At 41.7% G+C, this 25,733-nt stretch overlaps 4 protein-coding genes across 6 annotated transcripts in view; 1 reads left to right on the top strand and 3 right to left on the bottom strand.

The window, feature by feature from the left end:
* Positions 1 to 1,806, bottom strand: part of USP13 (ubiquitin specific peptidase 13) — a 49,466-nt gene extending 47,660 nt beyond the window's left edge. The window contains exon 1 of one of the 2 annotated variants that reach the window (XM_067002276.1): positions 1,548 to 1,806. In XM_067002276.1, the coding sequence (XP_066858377.1) occupies positions 1,548 to 1,700 (153 nt within the window). In that variant the 5' untranslated portion in view covers positions 1,701 to 1,806. Of the gene's footprint in view, positions 1 to 1,000; positions 1,334 to 1,547 lie in introns of those variants that run through there. The other variant, XM_013174792.3, reaches the window with a different exon arrangement.
* On the top strand, positions 1,322 to 15,521 carry MRPL47 (mitochondrial ribosomal protein L47). Of its 2 annotated transcripts, XM_067002288.1 has the most exons (9): positions 1,322 to 1,340; positions 2,345 to 2,501; positions 2,781 to 2,881; positions 9,873 to 10,018; positions 10,283 to 10,343; positions 10,664 to 10,760; positions 11,073 to 11,203; positions 12,147 to 12,242; positions 12,662 to 15,521. In XM_067002288.1, the coding sequence occupies exons 6-9, from the start codon at positions 10,689 to 10,691 to the stop codon at positions 12,777 to 12,779; spliced, it is 417 nt and encodes a 138-aa protein (XP_066858389.1). In that variant the 5' UTR covers positions 1,322 to 1,340; positions 2,345 to 2,501; positions 2,781 to 2,881; positions 9,873 to 10,018; positions 10,283 to 10,343; positions 10,664 to 10,688; the 3' UTR covers positions 12,780 to 15,521. The 2 variants fall into 2 exon arrangements, with proteins under 2 accessions (XP_066858389.1, XP_047915470.2); XM_048059513.2 differs by lacking the exons at positions 1,322 to 1,340; positions 2,345 to 2,501; positions 2,781 to 2,881 and adding an exon at positions 9,136 to 9,293.
* NDUFB5 (NADH:ubiquinone oxidoreductase subunit B5) lies at positions 4,238 to 9,103 on the bottom strand. Its single transcript, XM_048059515.2, has 6 exons — positions 8,943 to 9,103; positions 8,284 to 8,369; positions 7,327 to 7,393; positions 6,469 to 6,530; positions 5,344 to 5,450; positions 4,238 to 4,491 (listed from the first exon to the last, which is right to left on the bottom strand). Exons 1-6 carry the CDS (start codon positions 9,058 to 9,060, stop codon positions 4,371 to 4,373), a joined length of 561 nt encoding a protein of 186 aa, XP_047915472.1. The 5' UTR covers positions 9,061 to 9,103; the 3' UTR covers positions 4,238 to 4,370.
* Positions 14,223 to 23,765, bottom strand: ACTL6A (actin like 6A). The gene is made up of 14 exons (XM_067002285.1): positions 23,633 to 23,765; positions 22,915 to 22,991; positions 22,546 to 22,720; positions 21,848 to 21,948; positions 20,378 to 20,475; positions 19,602 to 19,696; positions 19,219 to 19,325; positions 19,050 to 19,139; positions 18,809 to 18,870; positions 18,388 to 18,502; positions 17,944 to 18,024; positions 16,871 to 16,966; positions 16,031 to 16,117; positions 14,223 to 15,520 (listed from the first exon to the last, which is right to left on the bottom strand). Exons 1-14 carry the CDS (start codon positions 23,655 to 23,657, stop codon positions 15,440 to 15,442), a joined length of 1,290 nt encoding a protein of 429 aa, XP_066858386.1. The 5' UTR covers positions 23,658 to 23,765; the 3' UTR covers positions 14,223 to 15,439.
* Positions 23,766 to 25,733: the final 1,968 nt, after the last annotated feature.

Consider the following 25,733-nt stretch of genomic DNA (forward strand, 5'->3'; position numbering starts at 1 on the left):
TTATACATAGCTTTTGCTAAGCATACCTAGGTCTTGCTCAAGTGTTTCATTTTGTTCAGACATTGTTTTTAAACACAGTTTTTGCTGTGTTTGTTGTGGAATCGATTGTTTTAGTTCTTTGATTTGTAGCAGTATTTGACATCCCTTCCAACTGGTTAAGGGAAACTTTTTATAAACCATAACATTCGCCTGAAAGTGACATGAAACATGTGCTCACGTGAGCAGAAACTTGACGAAAAGATTGTGGTAGACCGATTCCACCCCCACCCCACCCCCAGAAAAAAAACCTTATTAAGCATATAATGCAATTAGCGCCTGTGCAGCAGAGTCTGATTTGGCACTTTTAATCAGACCGCCTCCCGGTACAGTCAGGGCTGCTGGGCGACACTTGAGATCTGAAGAGCGCGGGTAAAAATAACCTCCGTACAACAAGACGTGATGAACACCAGACAGCTGAGTCACCTTTAAAAACGATTTCGATTTTCTGTGTTAGGAGGAATTATCAAAAAGAGGTGGATAAAGGATTCAAAAATCTGCCTGAAATGTGTCTTTCGTTGAATGCTCTGTAATGTAAACCCCAAGCTTCCCTGAGGTTGCTCCCGATGACTTTGACATCAACATGGAGCGCTCCGTCGCCACTGGGAGACCTCAGCTTCAGGCGGAGAAGCAATTTTGTATAAAACTTCAGCTCCCTTTAAAAAGTGCAATTTTTAAACATGTGTTCCTCACAGAGCATCAACTATTATCATTTATGAAGGCTTCCAGTGGTTTCAACAAAGGAAAAAAACAACTTCAGCCCCAGATCTGCCACTGAACAGCATGTGATCCGCAGAGCTGGTGGATGAGTTGCGAGACAGCTGAAACATGACAGAAAGTGAAAGCCAAATACACCAAACATTGACCGAACAACCGCTGTAGGGGCCTATGGGGACACACAGCGAGTCTTCAAAGCCCACTGGTGCGACTGAAGCAAACCCTGGGAGAGGAAGCAAGGACGCACCTCCTCGGGAGGACTTCCCCGCTGATTTTCAGGTTGACCATGTACTTTGGAAGATTTCAGAGATCTCGAACGTGAGGATGGAGGCAGCAGGCGAGCAAAGCGATCAGCGTTTGCCAGCCAAAACGCTCAGGCAGGAAGGCCACCCGCTGCCCCTTGCCACCACCTCGCTGTGAGGAAAACGACGGCTCCCCGGGGCTGCCCGCGGCCCGTTTCCCCGACAAAAACCGCCAAGCGCCGGTTTCCAACCGCCTGCCCGGAGGAGAAGGCTGCGGGAACGAGCAGCGCTACCGCAGCCACGGCCGCCGGGGAGCGGGAAGGGGCTGAGGGCGAGCCGGGGCAGGTGGCGGCGGCTGGGGAAGGGTCGGGTGCGACCACGGAGCCTGAGGAGGGGGAATGCGGGAGGCCGAGGCCTGGCGAGGGGCAGCGGGGCCGGGCTGGGGCCGGCTCGCCGCAGGGAGCCGGCGGGGGGCAGCTCGGCAGCGGGGTGGGGGGGCTGGGGGGGGTGGGGTGGGGGGAACGGGGAGCGGCGGCTTCGCGCTGCACTCACGGGCGAGTCGTAGGAGAAGGCACACTCCGTCTTGTAGACCCGGTCCCCTGACTTGGGCACCCGAATCGTGGGCATGTAGGGGACGAGCAGCTCGCCCAGGTCGCCGGCGGCCATCTGCGCATCGCCGCCGCCGAAGAGCGCGGCCCGCTGCATGCTCGCTGCCTGCCTCCGGCCGGCCGAGGGCAATGGAGGCGGAGGGCACCGGGCCGGGGCAGGGCGCGGCGGTGGCGGCGGCAGCGGGAGCCGGGCCCGGGGGGGGGAGGGGAGGAGGAGGAGGAGGAGGAGGAGGGAAGCTGCTATTTTTAACCCAATGGCAGCGGCACCAGCTGCGGCGGCACCGGGGGGTCCCCTCGGGCCGGCCCTCGGCCGGGGAGCGCCGCCAGGTGCCTGAGGCGGGGGCCGCCGCTCGTGAGGCGATGCCGGGTTCCCGGAGCTGTCCGCGGCCCTGACGGGACCGGCCGAGCCGCGCTGCCCCCCTGCGAGGTCTGCTTGTGAGAGGGGAGGAAATAGGAGCACGGGCGGCTTTGGGGTTGGGCTGGTTTTTATCAGAAAGCCGTGATTTCCAGGAGGTGGGGGTGGAGACTTCACCTCCTGGTATCCCTGTGGGGATAGCTCGCCATGGGTAGCCTGAAGCAGGTTCCTCTTTGACCAGTAATATATTTTTTTTAAGCAAGGAAATGCTATATACATATATATATATATAAAACTGTACCGATTTATTAATTTCACGTGCCTAAATACAAGGCTTTTGACGTCCACGTCCCCAACCTGTAATTAACCGCGTCCATCCAATACAGGTTTCTCTCCGCATGGACAAGCGCACCTGTCACCGTCCCGCTACAGGAGGTGTCGAAGGCAGTGTGTTTGAGCACAGCCCCTGCCAGGAGGTGGTGAAGGTGGTGTGGTTCAGCGCAGCCCCTGCCCTCAGTTTGTATTCATCCTGCCCTGCGCACGGTAGGTTGGAGAGGAGGATCTGGTTCTTGGGGTGCTGGAACAGTAACGATGCTGTGGGAGCACCGCGAGCCAAACCTAGATTCTGTGTTGAGGGACAGAGCCCTGAGCTTAGAACAACTGTTTTTTGGCTTTTGTTGTTACTCTTTGCCTTTCACTTTGAAAGAATACTTACTGATAGGAAGGAAGAATAACGTGAACAAATTTCGTAGAAATATACTTGAAATAGTATCTCTTTTTTTTTTCAAACATTATCCAATAACTACTGCATATGCTTGACAGCAGCAGGATTAAAGAAATGGCTGATTCATTTAAAATGAAGACACGAATAGTTCTCCAACGGGAGTCCACATAATACGCAAGGATGCACAGATCACTTCCGAGTAAGTGACGTGACCTTTTATGGAATTTTTTACCTCAAAATCAAAAGGTTCTAAAGGTGGTTCTAGTAAAATTTCAGTTAGCAACAGAATTGAAAAATCATGAGTTTGCATCCAGCTATGAAGAAGCAATTTTTCAAGGAAAAAAAGAAGTGTTAGGAACTGTGTGAAATACCAAGGGCAGAATATGATCTCAGCGGAAGGGGTTTAGACAAGAATAAAATTTACATCAAAGAACCATACCCATCATTGGATGCTGGATAAAAAACAAAATTAATAAAGGGTCACCAGACAGATTTATTTTACCTGGAATGGCTTTGTGCTTTTTAATGGCCTCTCTTATAATTAACATAGCATTTATAAACAATGAGAGCCACAATGAGAAATACACGCTAACCTGAAAGATCAATGCAAACAAAAAGGGCAAGTCAAAGCATTGATGAGAAATCAATCTGAGTCTTTCTAATGTTTGGCAGTGCTCAGAAGCAGCTAATGAGGCTGTCTTTGTTTAAGATAGCCTGTGAAACACTGCTTAATGTAAATAAATTAGTTTTTAGTTTTAACAGTTTAAAATCACAAGATGATCAGGGTTTACTAAAGGATTTGGGCTTGTTTCCATTAAAAATTAGACACTGCATATGGACAGATTAGTTCAGGGTTGCAGACTGTAACATACATTATCCTTCAACCTCTTGAGGTATTTAAAACTAGAGGAATACCTTTGCCATTAGAACCAGAGGAAACACATCCCTCTAGTGGCAAAAGTCTGCCAGATAAAAAGAGCACCATTTTTTTATTTATCTTTATTACCTATGTCTTTCTTAAAAGTGGTATAGAGGAAAATAGAAAACAACAAAGAAACAACAAAGAAACAAAAACAAACAAAGAACAATAACAACAAAAAAAAGATCCTTGTAGAAATACGTTCTAGAGTGACCTTTCAGTGATCTGCACACATAAGGGTCCAGTTTGGAGGGTGAAAGATGAGTCTAGCTACAGAAAATGAGAAAGAAAATACTTTTCTAAAGTGATAGGTATAACTCCAATATTCCAAAGATCTAAAGGTATTTTGCTTTCTTCATTTTCCACAAGTTGTCTGACACAAGGTGCTGTGAAGGAAATAAGTCTCACAGTTTCTCGTACCTTTATTTTAAAACTACTAGAAATCACATGATAAAGACTAACATTACCAACTTGTTTCACATACACTAGGTCACAGAGGCCATTCTATATTGATGCCCTGGAGAAAAAGGGTAAATGTTAGCCACTGACAAAAGGCATTTTCTCTGATTAATAACTTTAAAAGCTATGAGATAAACTGTCACACAGTTTCTTTCAAGTTATCAGAATCAACACAAGCACTTTTTTTGTGTGTTTATTTTTTTATTATTATTTCCAACAGTACACAGCAGGACGTATATTCCATAGTTTTGTTGGTATTCCACAATTTGTTGGTATGCATTTAAAACTGTGCATACTACCTTCAAACTGTTCAATTGTCAGGTGTGGATTTCACAGAATTGTCAATAAGATTTTTATCAGGTGTTTCATAATGATACCACGGTCCATCTCCCCTCTGCCTCATCAGTCGGCGTGCCTCCAACTCCGTCATCCTAAAAAAAAAAAAAAAAGGAGCACCATAAACAACATGAAGTCTCTTGGTTTTGATCAGACTGTTTAACATCTGGGCATTACTGACAGCAGCAACGAGTTTAGCATCTACTGTTTATTCATACTATTGAAACATAGGTAATACCAAAATATGAAGAGTTCAACTAAAACATGAACTATTAAATCCTTCTATTTCATTTTTTTAGCAAGTTATCTCACAGGAAAGTCATAAAAGTATTTGCAGGAGTTCTGTTATTGGTCCTTGCTTAGAAAGGAGCTTGACAGTTTTTAATACAGCTTTCAGCTAAAAATAAGTAGAAGAAAAATAGAACTGAACGTGATGGTCGAAGATGCTATGCTGCCTTGGTCCCAATAGCAATGGCTTGCGAAACTCAGACTTTCTTCTGTTACCACAGTTTACTCTGAGTAAGTCTAGAATAAACCTAGAACATTGCCATTGCTGCCCACAAAAATTTCAACAGCAGCAAGGAACGTGACCAGTCCTGTAAATTGTGTCATTTAGCTTCTCAAGCCATAAGCATTTGCAGAGGCAAAAAGAGCTGTCCATTTCCTGACTCAGGAAGACGTACCTATAACTTTATAAATACAAACTGTTTTGAAGAGATACTGCTGTTTCACAAGACTGCCCTAGGATTGTTCCAGTTCTGGTAATCGTAAAACTGAGAAGGCAGGGATTACAACTTCCAGTGGGGCACAGCCAGTACAGCAAGCACGAGGGTGATGTTCAAGCAACCAAGTACACTATGTCAGCATTTAACTCACCATTAAGCAAAATACAATACTCAGCTACAGTATGTACTAACATTTAAAAACACCCTAACAATACAACATACCTCAGGTCAGTTTTCTTTGCTTCAATATCGAGCAAAGCCATATGCTTCTCATAGTTCTTTTCAGGGGGGTCAAAGAAGTAACGAGCTATCCAACGACTTATAGGGTGCTGGAAAACACAAAAGCAGAAATTATTCACGTAATTTCCATGTAGAAATGCCATCATATTTAAATCATGTAACACGTTCCCAATCCTGAAGACACGATCGACACTATTATTATTGTTAGAATGACAGCACCCATAAAGTTAAAAACATGCTCAACTATTTGTAAGATCAGAAGCCTAAAATGTTAGATTTCATTTGCTGTTTCTGTTGTCGAATGCCAAAATAAGCTACAGAAGAATATTCTGTAGCAAAATGAAAAACAACTTAACAGAAGACATTCAATTCATTTTCTTTCTGTTGAAGGAAAGTTCTTTAAACTGCCACTGTCATTACAGAAGTGGATTCCAAACCTCTTACTGTAATCAGTAACATTTTAAAGTATTGCTACCGCATAGAAGTCATTTTAATAGGAACAAAAGTTAAATGAGTTGAAAGAGTCATAACCGTATTGCTGGGTTCAGTTGCTTTCTAAGAAAACCAATAAAGTGCTTGCAGTAAGAACGTTGAGTTTTCTGATCATAAAAATCTTCAATTCCAAATTTAAAAGCACATGAGATGGTGGACTTTGAAACAACACTAGCAAGTAATACAGAAGAAAGTAACATCACTTTAAACTCCAGTTTCTTAAGAGTTGTAGCTCAAAAGCTATAAACAAAGACAAAAACTGGAAAGTATAAAAAGTTCTGTACGTGACACAGTCAGACCATTCATACTATTTAGGAATGTTATAAAAGAATTCTTGGCATATAGCTTCAGCAGTTTACTTGCATAAAGTTAGAAATCATTTGCATCTACCTATGTCAACAACCAGATTTCCTACAGCAACACGCACATTCCATAAAACTGAAGAAAAGCAAGTTTGCCAAACTTATAACTGGACAACTCAAATTCTATTACTCTGATACCCAGTGGCAGGGATGTGTCCGTTCTCACTACCAGACTCCACACAGTTTACTCCCAAAACTAGCATCAAGAGGAAAGCTGTCCCTAACGCATCACCCCTTTACACGTTACACTCACTTTGTAGTATTCCCAGTATTCTGGAACATAACCTTCAGGAATCTCTGCAAGTTCAGCTTCACCTGATGAGGAATGATCACTTCATTATTACTTCATTTATTTCAAGTATTTCATATGCTGCCTTTCACATTAAAACAAGCAAAATCCAGCAACAACAAAAACCAACACTACTTCACATGGAGAGTACCTAATCCCTCACCTTGAACTCTACTGAGAAAAAATGGACTTCTTGTAATTTTCCCCAGACATTTCACATGTCTAGCTCATAGATTTTAAGCCATACACCAGAAGGGTGAAATGGACAGACATAAACAGCTATACAGAAAAAATCATTAAGATCAAGTCCACAGAAATGCCCTTTAAAGTATATAAGCTGAAAGCATGTTTTTTCTAATCTCTCTGTTCAATTAATTCCATATTATTACAGTAGATTAAAACAAGTATAGCCAAGCATAATTTGGATTTTTTTCAAGATGAAAAGCTACAATTGCAGTGTACGCAGCTTTCTTAAAGAAGTATGCAAAACAAAGTAAGAAAGACTCCTTATCTGGATACAGAAGAACTGTTCTCTAAACCTCACTGATGTCTGAGCTACCAAAATATGGAATTTGTCAGTTTTTAAAAAGGTGGAAAGTTTTTTAAAAAAATCAACAACTACAAAAAGAAAAAAAATTACTGAGAACATCTTCTATGTACTTACACAAAATTACAGTAATTCTTAGACCTATTTCATGGTCTTCCAAAGAGCAAGCCTCAAATATTTGTGTATTTTTTTTCTCTATCCAGCATGCTTAGCTTCCATTTGTCCATTTAATGATCATGACTGTGTACTTAGCTTGGTCATGACAGAGCACTCACCAATGAAGACGTTGACATACGTTATGAATAGCGCCACTGGTATCCCTGTCAGAAATATATAGAATCTCTGTAAAAGGGATAAGGAGAAAAAGGATCAGTGCAGAAACTCAGAAGCCTGACAAAATTTAGATGAAGTTATTTTGAAAATTCAGTAACACACAGTAATTCTTAGTTTTACACTCATAGTTCAGATAGAAACGTTGTATGTAAAGTTACATTGCTGATTAAAATCAGTTAATTAACAAACTAGAGTACAGGAACCGCGATGCTGTTATAAGTCCATGGGCCCATTTACTTCAGCACTCAATCTCCCAGATAGGTCAGTGTCTGCAGAAGCATTTCCCTGAATGCTGCCCCAGCATCTCGTGATGACTGGCTTCAGCATTTAACTGTAATGAGGCACTACTACCGATGCAATATAATCCAGCGTGAACATAACCATTGCTAGCTTCGGTAGCTGTGGAAGACAGATAAAGGCCGCCTGATCGCACAAAACGAGTAGGATCAGGCTAGCTGTTACCCAGCGTAAGGGGTGCTTGTCACGGGTCGAACTCAGGTCAGGCTTCCTAAGTCTAAATCTCTGGTGTTATTGGTCTAGATAACTGAAGGCAAACCCAGCAGAAGAGTAACCTAATATGTTTTAGAGAGGAGGATGAATTAGAAAGCATTTGCAGATTATGCATATATGAACACAGACACATAATATAAAAACGCTAATACAGTATTAACTACTATCTCTGTCTTTGCTCTGATGCTAACCTTGTATCTTTTTACTTCATCAGGCTTTTATGACATAAAACAACAATTTTTTAGAAGGACTGAAAATTCTTGTTTATATGAATAGCACTAACACACTTCAGATGCTTCACATAAAAAAGGAAAAATAAGATTTTAGAGACTCTTAGACACATTCAGAGTAACAAATCTGCTTGTGTATTACATTTGTTTTAAACTCACCAGCAAACTCAGAAATCGAGCATCATAAAAGTTCGTTGCCTTGATAATAAACATTCTCTTCCCATGGCTGCTGTATCGGACAGGAGCTGAAAATTGAACCAAGGCATTATGGTTTTTAATCCGCTTGTTGGTTGGACCGGGACAAAGTCAACAATGCAGGCAAAGGGCAGAGGAGCGTACAGCAGTGACCGAGCAGCTACGAGCTGGTTTGCTGGAGGATAATGATGCTCCTAAAGCTTGCCTCAACTAATTTACTGTTTGGATAGAATGAACGTTTCTCTTCCAACTTTATGGACTGATTCATCCCTACGTGTACGTCCCAACAAACACATTACTGAGCCCAATTACTTCTGCACAGGGCCAATCATAGGATCACAGGTTCATCTCGCTTGGGGAAGACCTGTTACCCGTAGCTCGGGACCACAGACCAGGAGAGAAGCCCAGCAGCCCGGTACGACAGGCGCTTCGCCCACCACCACTTCTGGCCCAGGGGCCGAGCCCCTCGGGCCGGGCCGGGCCGGGCCAAGCGCCCCCCGCAGCCGCTCGCCGGCCCCGCGGCCTCCCGCTCCTCGCTCGGGTCACCTCCGCTCCCCAAGGTCACCTCACCGCCGGGACCTTCCCCTCCATCCCCTCCGTCCCCGCAGCCGCCGAGGCCCTACCGACGGTGCCGGGCAGGCGGGCGGCCCCGGCGGCCCAAGGGAGCCGAGCGCTGCCCCCCGCCGCCCGCCGCGCTCCCCAGGCAGCTGCCGCCCGCAGCAGCAGGCTCATGGCCGCCATGGCTGGTGCTGGCAGCGGGGCGGGGCCGGCGGGCGGGCTCGAAGCCACGCGGGCGCCATTTTGAGGAAGGGCAGAACGCTCCATATGCTTCCGGCGCCTTCGTGCGCGACGTCCGCGGCGCCGGGGAAAATGGCGGCCGCCGCCACCGCGGTGGCAGCCCTGGGCCGGCGCCTGACGGGCGCGCTGCGGCTCGCGGGAGCGCGGCCGGGCTGGGCGGCTGCCGGCATCCCCGGGTAGGCACCGGGGGCTGCGGGGCCGCCTGAAGGTGGGGGAGCGGCGGGGAGCCCGGGAAGCCGCCCGTGGTCTTTCTCGGTGGGCGCTGGGCAGAGGGTGCGGGGGTCCGCGTTCTGGGACCTCTGCTGAGGTGCGGGGCTGTGGGGCAGTGTGAGGGGAAGGAGCCACTAAGCGTAATATTGAGACCTTCCACCTCTGTGCTACCGGTTTTTGCACCTTATTATGCTTATAGGGTGTGTTTTCTTATTCGTGCTTCTACTAGGTATTTGCTTAAACACACCTTCTGCTTATACTAGGTATTTACTTAAACTCACCATCCTGAATGGTGTTGGTCATTTATTTATTCTTTTCTTAATTTTAAAATCTGTATTTGTTTTCTTGAGTATAAATAAATTGTAATTGAGACAAGGGAACACAATACCAAGATGACACCTTTGAAGAACTGAACCCACATCTTCTGCCCCAGACCCTGGTGTTTCTCAGCCTTTAGGATCTGTGTCTTCATGAAAGAAACATCCCTATCTATCTAGATGTTATTTTTTTGTGTAATATGTTGTTGTTCCTTTATGGTTATGCAGATTAACACGGAACCTATTCCACAAGAACCTGGCAAAAGTTGAGCCCCCCCATCAGTTGAAATTTCTGCATACTACTCTGTCTCGGAGTGGTCTGGAGGAGTTTTTTGATGATCCAAAAAACTGGGGAGAAAAAACAGTGAAGTCTGGTGAGTTATATTTAGCATTTCTCGTAGCAGCCTTTGAGCCACATAAGCTCAGCTGACATTTGCCCTATTCTTTTGAATTGTAGAAAGCTATGTAACTATGACTACAAGTGCAACTAAATATCCATAAGGATAGCTTTGCAAGAAGTATTATATTTTTTATAACAACATACTTGTTCTGTTGATTAGCTAGGCCAGAAAAAGCACACTTGCAGAACAAGAAAACTTTATTAAATTAATATTTACTGACTTTTTTTTTTTTTACAGGGGATGCATGGAATATAAAACAGCTAAGGGGCAAGAGTAGCGAAGACTTGCACAAACTTTGGTAAGTTTTAGTGAAGTAGCTTTTCTTTTGTCACAGCAGCTCTGCTTTTTTTTTTAATAAAATGTGTCTGTATTAGCTAGCAAATCCATTCTGCCAGCCAGCTGTGCATACATAAGCGTGCTTTGGCCTTGAAGCATCCCAAATCCTGATACTGCTCAGAACGTGGAAGCTGTTCTGCAGGTGGTTGTTTTGTAGGTGTGTCCAGTACAAAGGGTTCAAGTTCAGTACAGAGCCCTGTGTACGGGCTAAACCAGTGAACTAGTGAATAATTGCTGGTGTATCTAGAAATTAATTTTGAAGTACTGTGCTTTCTGATCTAGGTATGTCCTACTGAAGGAAAAAAACATGCTTTTGACTTTAGAACAAGAATCAAAGAGACAGCAAAGGCCCATGCCAAGTCCAGAACGATTAGAAAAGGTAACTTTTTCATATTAGCTAAAAATCTAAGCAAAATGGCTGAGTGAAAGGTGAAGCATTCTCAAGCTTGTTAAAAAACATTTTTTAGATTATTTCTCTTTGTTTAGTACAAGCACAAACACTGCTCAAGTGACATAGGGGGAATGACCTCTTCACCTGTTAGTCCACAGGTGTGAGAATACTCACGATGGAACTCCTAATACATTTGACCTATCATTTTCCTTTAAGTTTTGTCAGAGATCTTCATTTGAGGTCTGAAGTTGTCAGCATTGTGTTTTGTTGGCCTATCCTGAAACTATTTCCTATTTCCAGGTACAAAAATCTATGAAAAATATTGACTTGGTAGTCAAAGAAAGAGAAACTGCTTTGAGACTTTTACAAACTGGCCATGAAAAACCAGTACCTGGCGAGTGGAGAAATGACTTCTTAGGACGCACCTACTGGTATGGAAAAGAGAACTTTTCTTACGTATTTTTAAAGTTTTCTTAGGGTATTTCTCTTGATCAGAAAAACCTTCTGTTCTAATCATTAAAGGACACACATACTCTATAGAAAGAAGCAAGTTTTCTAGTCAGCATTCAAGGGCTTCTTGAGTTATTAATTTTTAATGTGGTTGTAATTGCTGCTAAATAATTGTGCGGTTAAACTCAACCATTAACTGTAACAAAATTAATTCTATGCAACTGACAGGAATTCTGCAGTGGGAGGATGTCTGCTGCTGTGGTGATTCTGTAACACATGAAGGAACTAGAGAGTAGGGTTCAAGTTGAACTGTCTGGACTTCCCCAGTTATAATACAAAATCCATCTATTGAGGGACCATATGCAGAAACTCTGCAGTACACCTAACAGTAGGGCTGATGCAATCTGAATGCATGGGAGGCTGTAGATAGGTCTACACAGGCTATCTGTGCAGTCCATATGCAAGAGAAATCCCAAACAGAAATAATAGTCTTAGATTTAGAGGGCAAGACTTAGGTTGCTCAGGCAGATTTGCACTTGACATGGCACTCAAACACAGGCATTCAGAAGAAAACTGTAGTAGAAACAAAGCTCTCTTCACACGATCTGTTTACATCAACTTTTGAGAATTCTCTTATGAAGAAATAACACTTTAAACTATAAATGGAAAGAATCACTATCCGTTTTGGGCCCACTCTTCAGATGTTTACAATTTTTAAAGTACGACAACTTTCTACAGAAAGATGCTGAGCTATGTTTGAAATGTAGAGTTACAAACGAAGCCAACAGAGCTGAAAGTAAATACACAAATACGAGTTTTATGATCTACTGATCAGACTATGCTATCACCCGAGAAGTCTGGTAGAGATCAAGAATGGAGATAAAACGTATATGTCCTAAAATCACTTTTATCAATCTTTAACAGGTATACATACAAGGAATGGCCAATACCGTGGTACCTGAACAAAAAATACAAAAAAAGGAAATTCTTCTACTTACCTCACGTGAATCACTTCATCAGGTAAAATGAAGTTTTTGACATAGAAGAATATTTTCATATGTTCCTCAGTTTTCCTTCTTCCACTGTGCAAGGAAGAGTGTTTTGTTCTTTTTTTTAAACCGTGAGTAGACTGAAAACAAGCCTTTTGTAAATTACGCTTTGCTGTTTCTTTTCGCTGTTCTAATCTGTTATTAGGAGATTTAGCTATCTATGAGGTTGTCTTTTACATGCGATTTAAAGAATTCCTCCCAGAGACTAATTTCGTATAGCATTCAAAAGCAGAAGACAATAATGAGTCTGCTTTGCAGGCATTTTTACCTATCAAAAACAAATTAATACTGAAATCATTACAGAGCAGGAGCATCTACTTGATTAGGGTGGTGGGCTCATCAAGGATGTTACACACTGCCTGGAAACTAACTATGCTTTCTTTATTTCAGGCTCAGACTTGAAAAACACTTACGTGTAAGGGCAAGACGACAAAACCTAGAGAAGAAGAGGCAGAAGGTCTTACATATGAAGTTTCCTCATCTTGCTGTAAAATCTCAGAGCCAATAATGTTTTCGAAGAGTGCTGCAAGCACTTGGTTGAGTGTCTTTGTGACTGGAACATGGGAGCAAGTTCTGAAACCAGGGGACAACTTGACTGAGTGTTCCTGATGGTTTTCCATCTTTATTTTATCCCACATTTGGACCTAAATTAAATTTGTGATCTGAAATTAAAGAGCAGCTTTAGTATGTAACTCCAATTAATCCTACCATTTTTTTTCTAGAAATATTTAAGAAGCAGCACTAAGCAGCTCTTATAAAAGTGAAACATATGTTATGAACAGTGATGAGCAGCCAGGTGAAGGCATAAAGCAGAGGGGTGTTTACCTGCTTTAGTTTAACAGATATGTATTGAAACCTGAGAGAAACATGAGAACCTCTAAAGCTCACACACCATGCTTTGTTCCCTGATCAGCTGAGATAGTTGTATGTCATCTAAGTTATGTGTGCATTCTACATAAATGCAGGGGAAATTGGGCTGTTAGTGAGTTCTGTTCATGCTGCTACTGAGTAAGTTCGGCAGTCCGCTGCAAGGAACTGTTTCCCTACTTTGAGTCTGGACTGTTGGAAAGCATTAAATATTTAACACATGAATTTTTAACAATGCAGTCTTAGTACTTGTATTTCTAGAGAAATATGACAAATTCAAGTACTTGTGCAGTGTTTTTTGAGTGCAGAAAGTGTTTGGAGAAATACTGGTAATAGTCTTCTGTGGAATTAAAGAGGAAGGCATGGAACCTTTTACTCATCATTACTGCTCTCACTTGGTGGTAAACACCAACTTCATGAAAGCTTTTAACCTTCAAAGGAGGTTATGTAGAAATTTAGAATGAAGCCCCCTTTTACACACACAGTCTCTCAGGAAGCAGACGTGCTATGCTACATAATCTGGTAAGACACCAGAAACTCCAAGGGAACCACAACTGCATTAAGATACATTCATCTCCATCATCTTGACCTGCTCTGCATCACATGAACTACCTTCCTCATAGAGGGACACTCTTTACAATGGTGACAAAACTCCAGAACTTGTTTTGCTCTTTGTATGGTACTAAACCACTCACAGCTATTACCATTGTGCTGTAATTACTATAATTCTTTTGTTTTATGAAGATAAGAGTTGATAGTCAAGGAAACCTAAGTGCCTGATGTAGAAGGAAAACTTTGAATTTACAGTCAATTCTCAAAGAGAAACAAATTAAAAGCCTACTTTATCTCTTCACCTCTAGCTACAAGCTGTCCGCTCCTCTTAGTACTTCAATGATGCCACAGCAACTTCATGCTTGAACGCAAACTTAAGTCTTTCTTCCAGTGTAACAACAGCAGGTGATTGTATCGTGTTGTAGCTGACTTACATTTGCTTCCTTTTGAGAGAGAAGTATGGTTTGTCAACAACTTTGAAAACAACTTTGTCTCAAGAGCCACCTGATTATTATGGTATGACAAAAACAGGTTGTTTTGATAAATTACTTTATTGCTTGGAGGTAACATGAAACTGTTTTCAACTAGAGGCCCCAGCATTATTTACCCACAACGTCTTTTAGGGTACCGAAAACATAGCAGTATTTATATTTTTTTAAATCAGTTAAATGCTATTTGGTTTTCCACAGCTTTTAGAATAAGGAGCAAAACTTCACTGTGTCACAATACAGAACATCATAGAGCTGTAAATTTGAGTTGCTTCGCAGCAGCGCAGAGCTGCATTTTGATAGCTAGTTCCTGCTGAAAAAGTCATCCCACTTCCTCTGCCCGAGTGCACGCTCCCCATGCAAAATGCAGGCACTTACTGACCTCACTATGAGTCAGCCAGAGCTAAACCAGCAATAAACAAGCAGCGACTGCCCCTCAGAGTTACAGCTCACTGAAAAATGTCAAGCCACATCCTGAGGTCTTCTCTGACTATTCCCCTAGTCTTGGAAAGACAATTCTCTGCTTTACTTTCCCTGTCTCTAAAAAGTTTTGCTTCTCACCTACAAAGGCATTCAGCACATTATATACATTCTTTAGAAATCTAGTGGAAATAAATGATTGTTTACTGAAACAAAATTGCTCCATAGTAGAAAATTAGCAACCAGTGCATAATGTAACATTCACTAAATGGAATGTAACACTCCATTAGACAGTAAAAGTTTACCCTGAACTGACTGCCCTATAGTAGATTAGTAAATACAAACTTTCCATTTTTAAAACAGAAGAGTAACTGTTTCTCTGCAAGTACTCACAAAGTTGCTCAAATAAAAAAAGAGCAAGTTTCATTAGGAGAGAAGTAAGCAATTTAAGGCCAAAGTACTAGCAAAGGAAGACTAATATATGAAAGTAGACTAGACATTTTTAATAAATTTGTGCAGGCATTTGCAAGGTTATGCCTCTATCTATTAGCTAACCTGTAAAGCTGTTCCCAGGAAAAGATACTAGAGAAAATAGACATTTATACAAAGTTATAAAATGCTCATTATATGAATTATTGCTTTACAAAGGACAAACATCCTTTTTCTATGATAGTACCAATTAGGTCTCTCAAAATTTCTAAGGTTTGTTAAAAATGGAACTTGAATAATGCAAAAAATCCAATATAAATTTTCTACAAAAGAGTCCATCCCATTCCTGAGTATGCTAAAGCTATAAATCAGAAGAAGCACTGAGGAAGCAGCAGTTTTCACAGTAAGAGGTTTAAGGGCATTTTCTTTCTACGCACTGTTTCCCTCCTTCCTCATATTCTTGTTTAGAAATCCACATCTGTTGAAAAGTACCCTACAAAAACAAAACAACAACAACAAAAAGGAATTAATGTTAAGTGAAATATTAAATTTTCATAGAGGGAAGAACAAGCAAGTCAAATGATGTTAGACTGACTCCACATGCTTCATAATCTTTTTCCTTTGACTTTCATAGCACTAGTGATTAAACTAAAGATAGGAAGTTGCAGTACCAGAAGCTGATTTCAGCTGCCCTTTCTGATACTGCTAAATGAATCCCCACAAACCTTTCCAATACTCAGTAATTTGGACAATGAAGTTCATGCACGTGATGAAGGAACAGGTTTGCAACTTTCATGATATACTATATACGTGTCATTTTTACGTACCATATTTCAAAAGCCTGCACCTTGTCGTTAGAAACGGGAGGCAAATTAAGTTTGGACTGATCAGAAGCGCTCAGATAATTATTGCTCCAGTAGCACAAACTCTTCAATGCATACGTATATGGAATTAAGCTTTTGAGTAACAGTGCTGCATAACATAGTAACAGAGGTTTACTAACCAAAGAAGCCAAAATTGAACCACCAATCCACGAGCTGAATCGCCGCTCCACTGTGGTGTTGTTTGCTATCAATTTCAGGCGCATGCTCTGAATAGAAAAGGAGGTAAAATGAAAGAACAAATCAGGTCCAAATTGTAGGCTAGTGCCCTTTGGTCACATGAGGAGGACAGCACAAAGAACTTGGTGTATATACCAATATGCAGGTGGAAAATACCAATTTTATTCATCTTGCAGTAGAGCTCATCCACCCTGTATTTAGAATCCCGGAATAGCCACATTGCAACAGAAGTATATCTGCGTTTTATCATGTCTCCCAACAGGGAGCAGCAGCAAATGCTTGAGGCTAAAAACGTAGCAGGTAAAGAGCAACACTACTCACAGGACTACTTAAAATGTATACTGGGTCTAAAATGTATAACGTCATCGACCCTAAATTCATTAATCAGTTTTGGACTGACAAGTGACAAGACTTCAGATAGAATGACTGAATGTGCTTCAAGCTAGCCAGCAACACTTCAGGAGAGAGGCCATCGAGGGAAAGAAGGAGCAACTATTGCTTAGGGACAATTACAGAACTTGGAATCACAATCTGAAAGCGTAAACAGAAGAGGATACTATCAAAAAAGCAGCTATTTGCTGAATCTCATATTTCAAGTTTCCAAGACTTGTTTTTGTTTGTTTGTTTGTTTGTTGTCTTTAGAGAGGCAGGAGATCTTTTACCCTGCAGAAATCCCTTCAGCTGCTGGGCTCCTAACAAAGTCAAAGGTACAATACATACTTGTGTATTTATGCAGCAGAAAAGCAAAGTGGTAAATACAGTTATATAAAGAGGTGTTTTACCGGTGGAGTTTTCTGAGACAGCTCTCTGTTCAATCTATCTGTGAAACTCTGTATTAGGGTGTTTCCTCCTGCTACAATCACGCTGCCATAGAGGCCCTAAAAAGACAAAAAGCAACATATGTTAATCCTGACATCATTCTGAAAACAACTTTCACAGAACATATTATCAACAGCAATAACCCATCGCTTGCTATCTCGCTATCCCATCGCTATTGTATCTTGCTACATCTCCCAATCCAATTAATTGTAATCGTGTGAAAAATATTTCAAGAGATCTTAATGATGAACTATACAAGGAAGACAGAAGCTGTGTGATTAAAGATTCTAAATGATTTCACAGAATATTTTCTGCTGTACAGAGCCCTACACCTACAGGTGCCTTCTCTATCCAAGCCGATTGTTTCATTTCGGCCAGATGTTCCAATCACAAAGAAAACGTTCACAGCACTGAAACAGCTTTCCATCTTATTAATGCTGCACTTGGGTGAACACAAGTCATGGCCTAGCCTACGCAGCCAGCCTGACTCTCCATGTAAGAGGAAAAATTTTTAAACTAACCCCCGAACAGACCACATCAGATTGGAATCTTTTCAAATTGACACCCAAAAATAGGAGAACACTGTTTTAAGTTTTCCTCTAAAACCTCTTCCCTTCCTTCTACTTGCCCCCAAACATCCCATGATTGGTTATGTTTAAAAAGTACATTTCAAGAAGCCCAGAAATCTGAAGATAACACCTAAAGATACGAGCACAAAATGATCATCTCATCTTAAGCTAATCCACATATATGCACTACCAGCCACAAAACCTAGATGTTAGCTACTTACTCAGTGTTTCTACCTATATATAGAAGTCAAAAATCCCAATTTAGCATTTTGTAAAACAAAACGGGAATCCTACATGTTCTTATATACAACTATGTAATACTTAGAGAATTATTCAAATGTGTTTATCATTATCCTAGGAAGTCTGTATTTCTTTATCAACCACTTTCTGTGCCTCCTCCTTCCGCCCCAGAACTCTATCAGCACAAGAAGCATCTATGCCTTAACCAGTACATATCTCACACTTACCGGCCTGATGTCTATATCACACATTCCAACGCTTGTTGTGACAACATGGCTCACACCCAGCATCGTGTTACCAGATAGACCCTAGAATTAAAATTAGTAATTCACACATCATCACTTCAAAAGAGCAAGGCATATCAAAGGCCTGAATGACTTGAATGAACAAACGTTATTAAAGAGGGAGCAAAACATTTTTAGGGAAAGGAAGAAAGAAGTATTTCTATTTTTCCATTCAGCTAGCTCATCACTGTCCATTTTGAACTGCATTTCCTCCTTTACTATCCTGACCCTAATAAAACAACACAGGCAAATTTTACTGCCCCAGGAACCACATGATAAAAATATGCACATACAAATCAGGAAATTAGGAACATCATACAAAAGGAAGCCATGTGATAAACTAGTGATTTAAAGCCTTCCAATTACTACACATCATAGTTGTTTTACCTTTACGTTAGAAGGGTCAAATAATCCCTCAGGGATTTTTAGACGCTCGGCACCAAAGTCACAGTTATAGCCATTAGGGAACTCATAATGAACCGTTGGCATCTGTGCTGCTACCCTGGAGCAGTCAGAAAATGACACATTAAAGTACAATGCAAAATACAATGTCACCTAAGTAGCATTATAAACTAAGGTTTCAGAGAGAGTATTCTGATTGGTATGAATTACACTTTTGATAATATTATGATGTCATGCATCTTGGAATATTAAATAAACTATCACCTGCATGTATATTATTTTTCTATTTTCAGAAATAAACAGATTTATCTAATTGCCTTCTGTAATAAAACAAGCTGACAGCAATGAACAGGCAAAGTTCACTGAACAACTGATAATTTTGCAAGGATGAAAAATGGTGACGTACTGTTCATCATAGGTTGAATCTGATACTTGGAGGACAGAAGCTTGGAAGTCCTGAATGACACACTATGGAGATAAGAATTATACGGTTACAAGAATATGTCTATATTTCAATAGAATTTATAGAATCAATACTGTCCTTTTTAACAACTTCCATTTCTTTAAGAGGAAAATCTGATGCACTTGTAAACAAGACTGCTTTACGGGATGCCTAGGGGAGTTTGAGAGTGGGAGAAGTGACTTACATTACACATGTAGTTGTGCCAAGATCTAGTGACCTGGGGTAACTTCTCTTTTCTCTTCCAATTTGCTGGTGACCCCTCACGAACTGCCTCCTGAGATTGTAGGGAATATGATCATCAGTTCATCATCTGAGCCCAGACGAACACTTACTAAAAGAAGTTACTTTCCTACCTTTGAAGCAATCATATAGGGAGGAATTATCTCAATATTCATTTCCTGGAACAGTTCTCGGCACTGCATAGTAATAAAGTCTCCTGCAAGTGGTGATTTTACAATTCCTAAAAGACAAAAAAAAAAAAAAAAAAAAGAACAAAAACCTGAAGACATCCCACCAACCTGGAATGCACTGAAATCAGGATGAACTCTTCCAGCAAACTCTTACTTGTCAGAAGGTACTATTGGGTGGTGTTTATTGTTGTGGATTGTTTTTTTTTCTTCATATTTAAGGGGACAGATACGCATTTTAAAATAATAATAAAACTGTAAAAGTAGAAAACAATCCAACCTGACTTTGATACTGCTATGATACTGCTATTATCCATGAAAGTTTTTACCTTGTTGAAGTACATATCCATCATGCACTGGAATAGCAGTGGTGTGTGTTGCCCCACTATCCAAGATGAGACCTGTAGATCTCCCATTAGCAAAACTAGCCACAATGATTAAAGAAAATATTGTAATTTTCACCTTATACAAAAAAAGCCATACAATTTGAGCATAATCAGGAATAAGGACCCCAATGTTTCATCACTTGGCTCTACAACTAGACTTGCTGTTTTCCCAGACACATCATCTTTCTATGAAGTGCACAACCTCATAGAGACAACATTTAACTTTGACCTGTGAACTAACTTGAGCTTTGGATGCACGAAGGTGACAACTCAAGTCACTACTATGCAGTAAGCTCAAAGTATATCCAATTCATTTAGATTCTAAAGGTAAAAACCTGTTATCAGTTTAAAATAATTACAAATATTCATCTTAAGGCTATGGGAACTTCAAACTCTATATTACTGTACCTAGTAGTCTGGACAACACCACTTCAGTTCTGTAATATTTTTACCAATGGTATACAATGAGAACCAAAAAAAAAAAAAGAGACAAAAAAAAATCACTGCATCCAAGGACAACAGTCAGAGATTGGGAGAACTTCAAAACCAAGTTCTAAAGTTAAGGAATGGAAGCTGTTTACTTCCTCCCAAGATGTTTATGGAAAAATTAATTTGAAGAAGAAAATTTAGACACGCTGTTAAACTAGGAGTTGCCTAGAATAGCTTTACTGTAACTTTCCAGGGGAAAAAAAAAGGCAGCGCAAATTTCCAAAGGATACGCTGTTAGAACAGCGGTTTTACACAAGAAAAATGCAGGGATGTTGTAGTGTTCGAACATCAATTCAGTCAGCTTTTCACGCTTTGCTCTGGTATTCCACTAGAAGAAAAAAAAACAGAAACATGTAAACAAAAAGAAGATATGCTCATTGTGCAGATCATTAGAGCACACTAAAAGAATGCTGGCAAGATGAGGAAATAATTAGTAGTTACAAAACATTAATGCTTATCTATCACTTAGGATTAAAAAAGTATCAACGTAAAACTACAGAAAAAAATCTGAAAAATCAAGGGCAAAAGCGATACACTATTTCACTATTATAATAAAGAGTTCTTTGCACTTGTATGGGTCTTCCAGTATCAGTCCTTCGAGGAGCTTTCCAAAATAACTGACATGTCCATTTTACAGGGGAAAACGATAAATAAAATAACTTGCCTAGCTGAAAGAAAAATAAACCTAGGTTTTCCCATTTTTGAAATATCTTCCTACAGTTCTACTTTACCTGTGATTAAGTCAGGATATCTCAAATAATCTACACATTACTGAAAAAGTGCATTTTTTCCAAGTCGATAACTAAGATTAGTACTGTAAGGAAAATACAACGGAAGCCTCTATACAGACATCACTGAGCCGTCAAACAGGAAATAGGTACTGCAAACTCATCCATACTCCACCATGTACAATCGCCTTCTCAGAGGGTTCATGAAGGCAGTTCTGTTTCCCTGTTAACTTAGTGATTCTTAAAGCTATTACAGAGAAAGCAAGAAATCCAAGAATTCACCTCACAAACATCAGCCAGCTACAATTCAACACGAGGAAAAAATGAAAGAGAAATCCTATTCATAAAGACTTTATTAAAGGTATGCAAAACTTTTGTATGGCAGGGCTACCTTACTTCTTCAGATTTTAACATCTGCCCTTTGAATACTGAACATTACTAACTGAAAGAAACTGTGTCAATATTTTATTCCAGAAATTTGCATTCATCCACCTCTCTTACCCTACACAACCATTTGCGGAAACGAAGACAAAAAAATGAAACTTCTTCACTCTACATATTATTCTCTGTCACATAATAAATATTAGATAGAAGACTGAATGCACTGACAAGTTTTTATTAAGTGTCAAGTATAACTTAAGACATCCACACATCTTTTTGCTTTTACTTTAAAAATCTTACTTTGCTGCCTAATTTTTTAAATTTATTTTCAGTAATCGAAAAACAGTAGTGCATTGAAAGTACTTTCTAACTCATGCCAAGTATTTCAAATTGTTGCCTTCTTAAGGCATTTTTAGTAATGCAATTATTTTCCAGAATCAGCAAAGTATTTTGAAATTTGTTACTTCTGTAATTAAATTTTAACATTTCTAAGCTACCAGCCAGTATCAGAATTCTCCAAGACCAATGTTCATCAATTCACCAAGAAGATACAGTTAAAACTTCTCAAAATGCAAAGCTGCTTTTACTCACTGGTGCTTCAGACATAAGGACAGGATGCAGACTTGCTTCAGATTTAATATGCATCTTGTAAGTGTGATCCAAAATTGCCTGGAAACTATCCCAGTCTTCAACTGTAATGACATTGAAGCAAACAGATTAGTTACTTCTACATTCTGGTCCTCTTCATAAACACACAAAGGTTTCCTGATGTCTTTTTTTTTTTTTTTGCATAAAGCTCTTCAGTCAAAAGCTGTCCTCAGCAGACCTACACCTCCTGTAGCACTTTCTGCTTTGCAGAATTGTATCATAACTCTGAATTACAATCGTAACGCTTAGAGAGGAAGAGAAGTCCACCAACATAATAAACCACCTACACTTTATTTTGTAAATCAAGTATCCATTCTTACAGCCTATAGCCTCTGTTCATACACATTACAGCAATAAGCTTAAAAACCATTTCCAAAAATAGCTATTTATCAAAGATGTCTAAATTAAAGCCATCAAACAAGGAAGAACTCTACAAGTCTTCTCTTAAGACAGAAAAACATCCAATATCATATTAAAATTTCTTTAGTGAAAGCAGATCTTTTTCTTTATATTCCTGTTCTCTAACCCCCAGGTGAAAAAAAAAGTTAACTTGTACAGTATCTATGTACATGAAAGCTATAACTTTCTGCAGCCTAGCAATGCAATTTTAAAAACAGGTAGAAAAAGACAGAGCACCATACTCATTCCATTTTTTAAAGGTGAAATGGCCTCCATATTTTCCCTCGGAACTCTCAGGGCATTGGTGTCTATGTAGTAAGTCGGGCCCCCTTGTTTGCCCTTGTCACCATCTATCTCCATCAGAGTGCTGCCATTGTCCCTTTCCAGCACCACACCAATCGCTGTTGGAAAGTCAACCTGCAATGCAAAAGGTAAGCCATATATGCAAATGTGTCATGTTTTGCTTGGATTTTTTGCTAACAGAATTCAGAGTTTAACTTACTGAATACAGTAAGAATAATATATATATATATATGTATTCTGAAAACTCATAACTAATAATCAAGTTCTAAGCCCACGTTACGTCTCGGCTGAGGCATGCAGCTCCTCACCTTTGGACAGTCTTCGCCTGCATAGCCTGCTCTCACTGTGTACGAGCCGATGTCAAAAACAAGAGCGCCGACTTCATCTGAAAAGATTGTTAACGAAGAGGCAGTGAATGGTTATTGCACTCCACTACAGTCCTGCCCTGAGCTTTCTCTGCCCTGTTTTGCTTGCAAGAACAGAAGAGCGAGTTGAAGCATCTTCTCCAAGGCGCAGAGGAAGTTCTGTATTGGAGACACCGGACAGCCGCCTGAAGGATGCTGAGCGGCTTTAACTGGGACAGATGTGGATAGGCTAGAGCCGGGACACCGCTACTCCTTAACTATATATAAGCAGAAGGGGGATTTAACAGAAGGAGCACAGTGTCACCCAAACAGACCACCACACGCAGCCTTTGCCTTCTCTTGACGGCGAGGCTGACAGCCTGCACCCCGGGGGCCGGCCAGGACCACCGAGCACGGGGCAGGGCCCGCAACCACCCCCAGCGCCCCTCAGGGCTCCCTTGGGCCCCCAGCCCACAGCGGGGCGCCCCACACGCCCCAAAAACGCCCACACCCCCACGGGGGCCACCCGGCGGCCGCCTCCTCTACCTCAAGAAGCTGCGGGGCGGGGGGGGGGGGGGGGGGGGGCGGGGGGGCTCGGGCCGGGCCGCGGCCCCTGAGGGAGCTGCGGGGGCGGCCTGAGGGGGGGCGCCGGGCCGGGGGGTGGAGAAGGGGAGGGACTCACCGCCCCCGTACACGCCGCCGCTCATGGCTGCCGCTGGGCCCGCGCCGCGCCGCGCCTCGCCTCACCGCGCCGCCCGGCAACAAAAGCGCCCCGGGCCCGCGCCCCGCCGACCAATGGCAGCGCCGCTCCCGCCCGCCCTGCCCAACGGCCCCGCTCGGCGGCCAATCGGAGGAGGGGAACGGAGGGGTTTAGGTGGGGAGTAGCCAATCCTGAGGAGGGATGGGGAGGGAAGGGGAAGGGCGGTGCGTGAGGGGAGGGGCGAGGCGTGAGGGGAGAGAGGGGCGGAGGGCGCTGAGGGGGCGTTGATGCGTGAGGGGGCTGAGGGCGGGTTGTGGGGCTCGGCCGGGCCGGTTGTGGAGAGGAGCGGTGGCTGCTGCAGCTGGCCCTTCACGCAGTCATAGAATCATTAAATCATTAATCATAGAATCATTAAGGTTGGAAAAGACCTCCAAGATCATCTGGTCCAGCCAAAGTCACCCACTGAACCATGTCCCTAAGCACCACGTCCAACCTTTCCTTGAACACCCGCAGGGACGGTGACTCCACCGCCTCCCTGGACAACCCGTCCCAACGCCTGACTGCTCTTTCTGAGAAGAAATGTCTCCTCATCTCCAAGCTGAACCTCCCCAGGCACAACTTGAGGACACTCCGTCTAGTCCCTTCATCAAGTTGTTCCTGTGCCTCTCCGTTGGGTGCCCCTACCGAGAGTAAAATAAATGTGGGTTTGTTTCTTACATCAAGTGTCTTTTGGTAGCCCAGCCTTACGTTGTTCCCTTCCCTCTCGGGACACTCCTTTACATGTCAGCGACCTCAGGACAAAAATTATTGCTAGCAGTCTCACTTCATCTTGTGTCAGTAGGTATTTCAGTGCTTCCTACAAAGCTTTGTTTCTTAGTTGAGACCTAGTTTCAATTATATCTTTATTTACACCAAGTTTAATCAGTGAAGTAAGAAGAGAGAGAGAAGTAATGTTTGGTGCACCCAGTAGTTTTATTCAGGAGGTTCTGGAAAACTGTTGTGAGTAGAACAAAGACTACAACAAGTAGAGGAAGTTTCAGCAAACGTTATACTAGTGAAGGAGAGAAGCAGGCTAGATGTGTGTGTTTGGACTACAGCTCCAAAGATACTGTAATTAAAGTTAAACTGATCACCAGCAGTCTTCCCTTGAGTTTTGTCCTGGACCAAAGCACAGAAAAATTGTGAAATCCAAGAATAATGGACAATCAGTTGGGTGGTTTTATTTTAAGCGTGTTTATGAGAATGTCAGGACGTGGTTGGACGTATTAGCTCTCAAGGGTAAGGAGTTTAATTTGACACATAGTCTGATTCTCTGTTTCTTGAATGAGAACTTCATAATTCTATCTTGTAGTTTTTACGTAAGTTATAATACAATAAAACGGCAAAATATAGATGCTAGGATTAGGAAGATAAATATAAATCTTGCTTTTTCACTACCACATAAACTCAGTGCACTTTGATTTTATGTTATGAAATCTTTTAATGTTAATGTGTTATCATGATTTCCAGTATGTGGCACTAATACTCAAGGCAGAGTTGTTTGAGAAGGAGGAATTAGTTGCAGTTGGGAAAAGCAGTTCAGAAAAATTGGAATTAGAATTCCAGAGGACCTTGATTTAGCTTGTGCTTGTACTTAGGTTTTGTTGTAGTAATGGTTCATCATATTCATATGGTAATTGACACTTTGGGCCAGATCCTGCTTTCTCCACAACAGCTGCTTATGATTCATCAGCATGCCAGAAACAAAGACAACCTTGTGCTGCTTTATTTTCCTATAGTATTCAAAACAGAAGAATTCCCGGTGATGCCAGCAGAACATGTGTGACAGAGTAAAGAGGTGCATGGCTGCGTGAGGACATTCCTGTGCTTGACCAATCCTTCCTGCTCCAGTGGCTGCTCAGGACCAATGGTAGGAATTGCAAGGTAATACACACTGGAAATCATGCTGATATCTGAAAGCCTTGGGTTTTGATAGGCATAAATCTGTGTACAGAGCCAAAAGAAAAGCCAAGTCTGTATACAACCAGTCCAGAGGATCTGGGGAGGGAAATTTAGGCTGTCAACTGCCTTGGTCTTTCTTTTT

Source organism: Anser cygnoides, chromosome 9, assembly GCF_040182565.1.
Source record: "Anser cygnoides isolate HZ-2024a breed goose chromosome 9, Taihu_goose_T2T_genome, whole genome shotgun sequence".
Taxonomy (NCBI): Eukaryota; Metazoa; Chordata; class Aves; order Anseriformes; family Anatidae; genus Anser; species Anser cygnoides.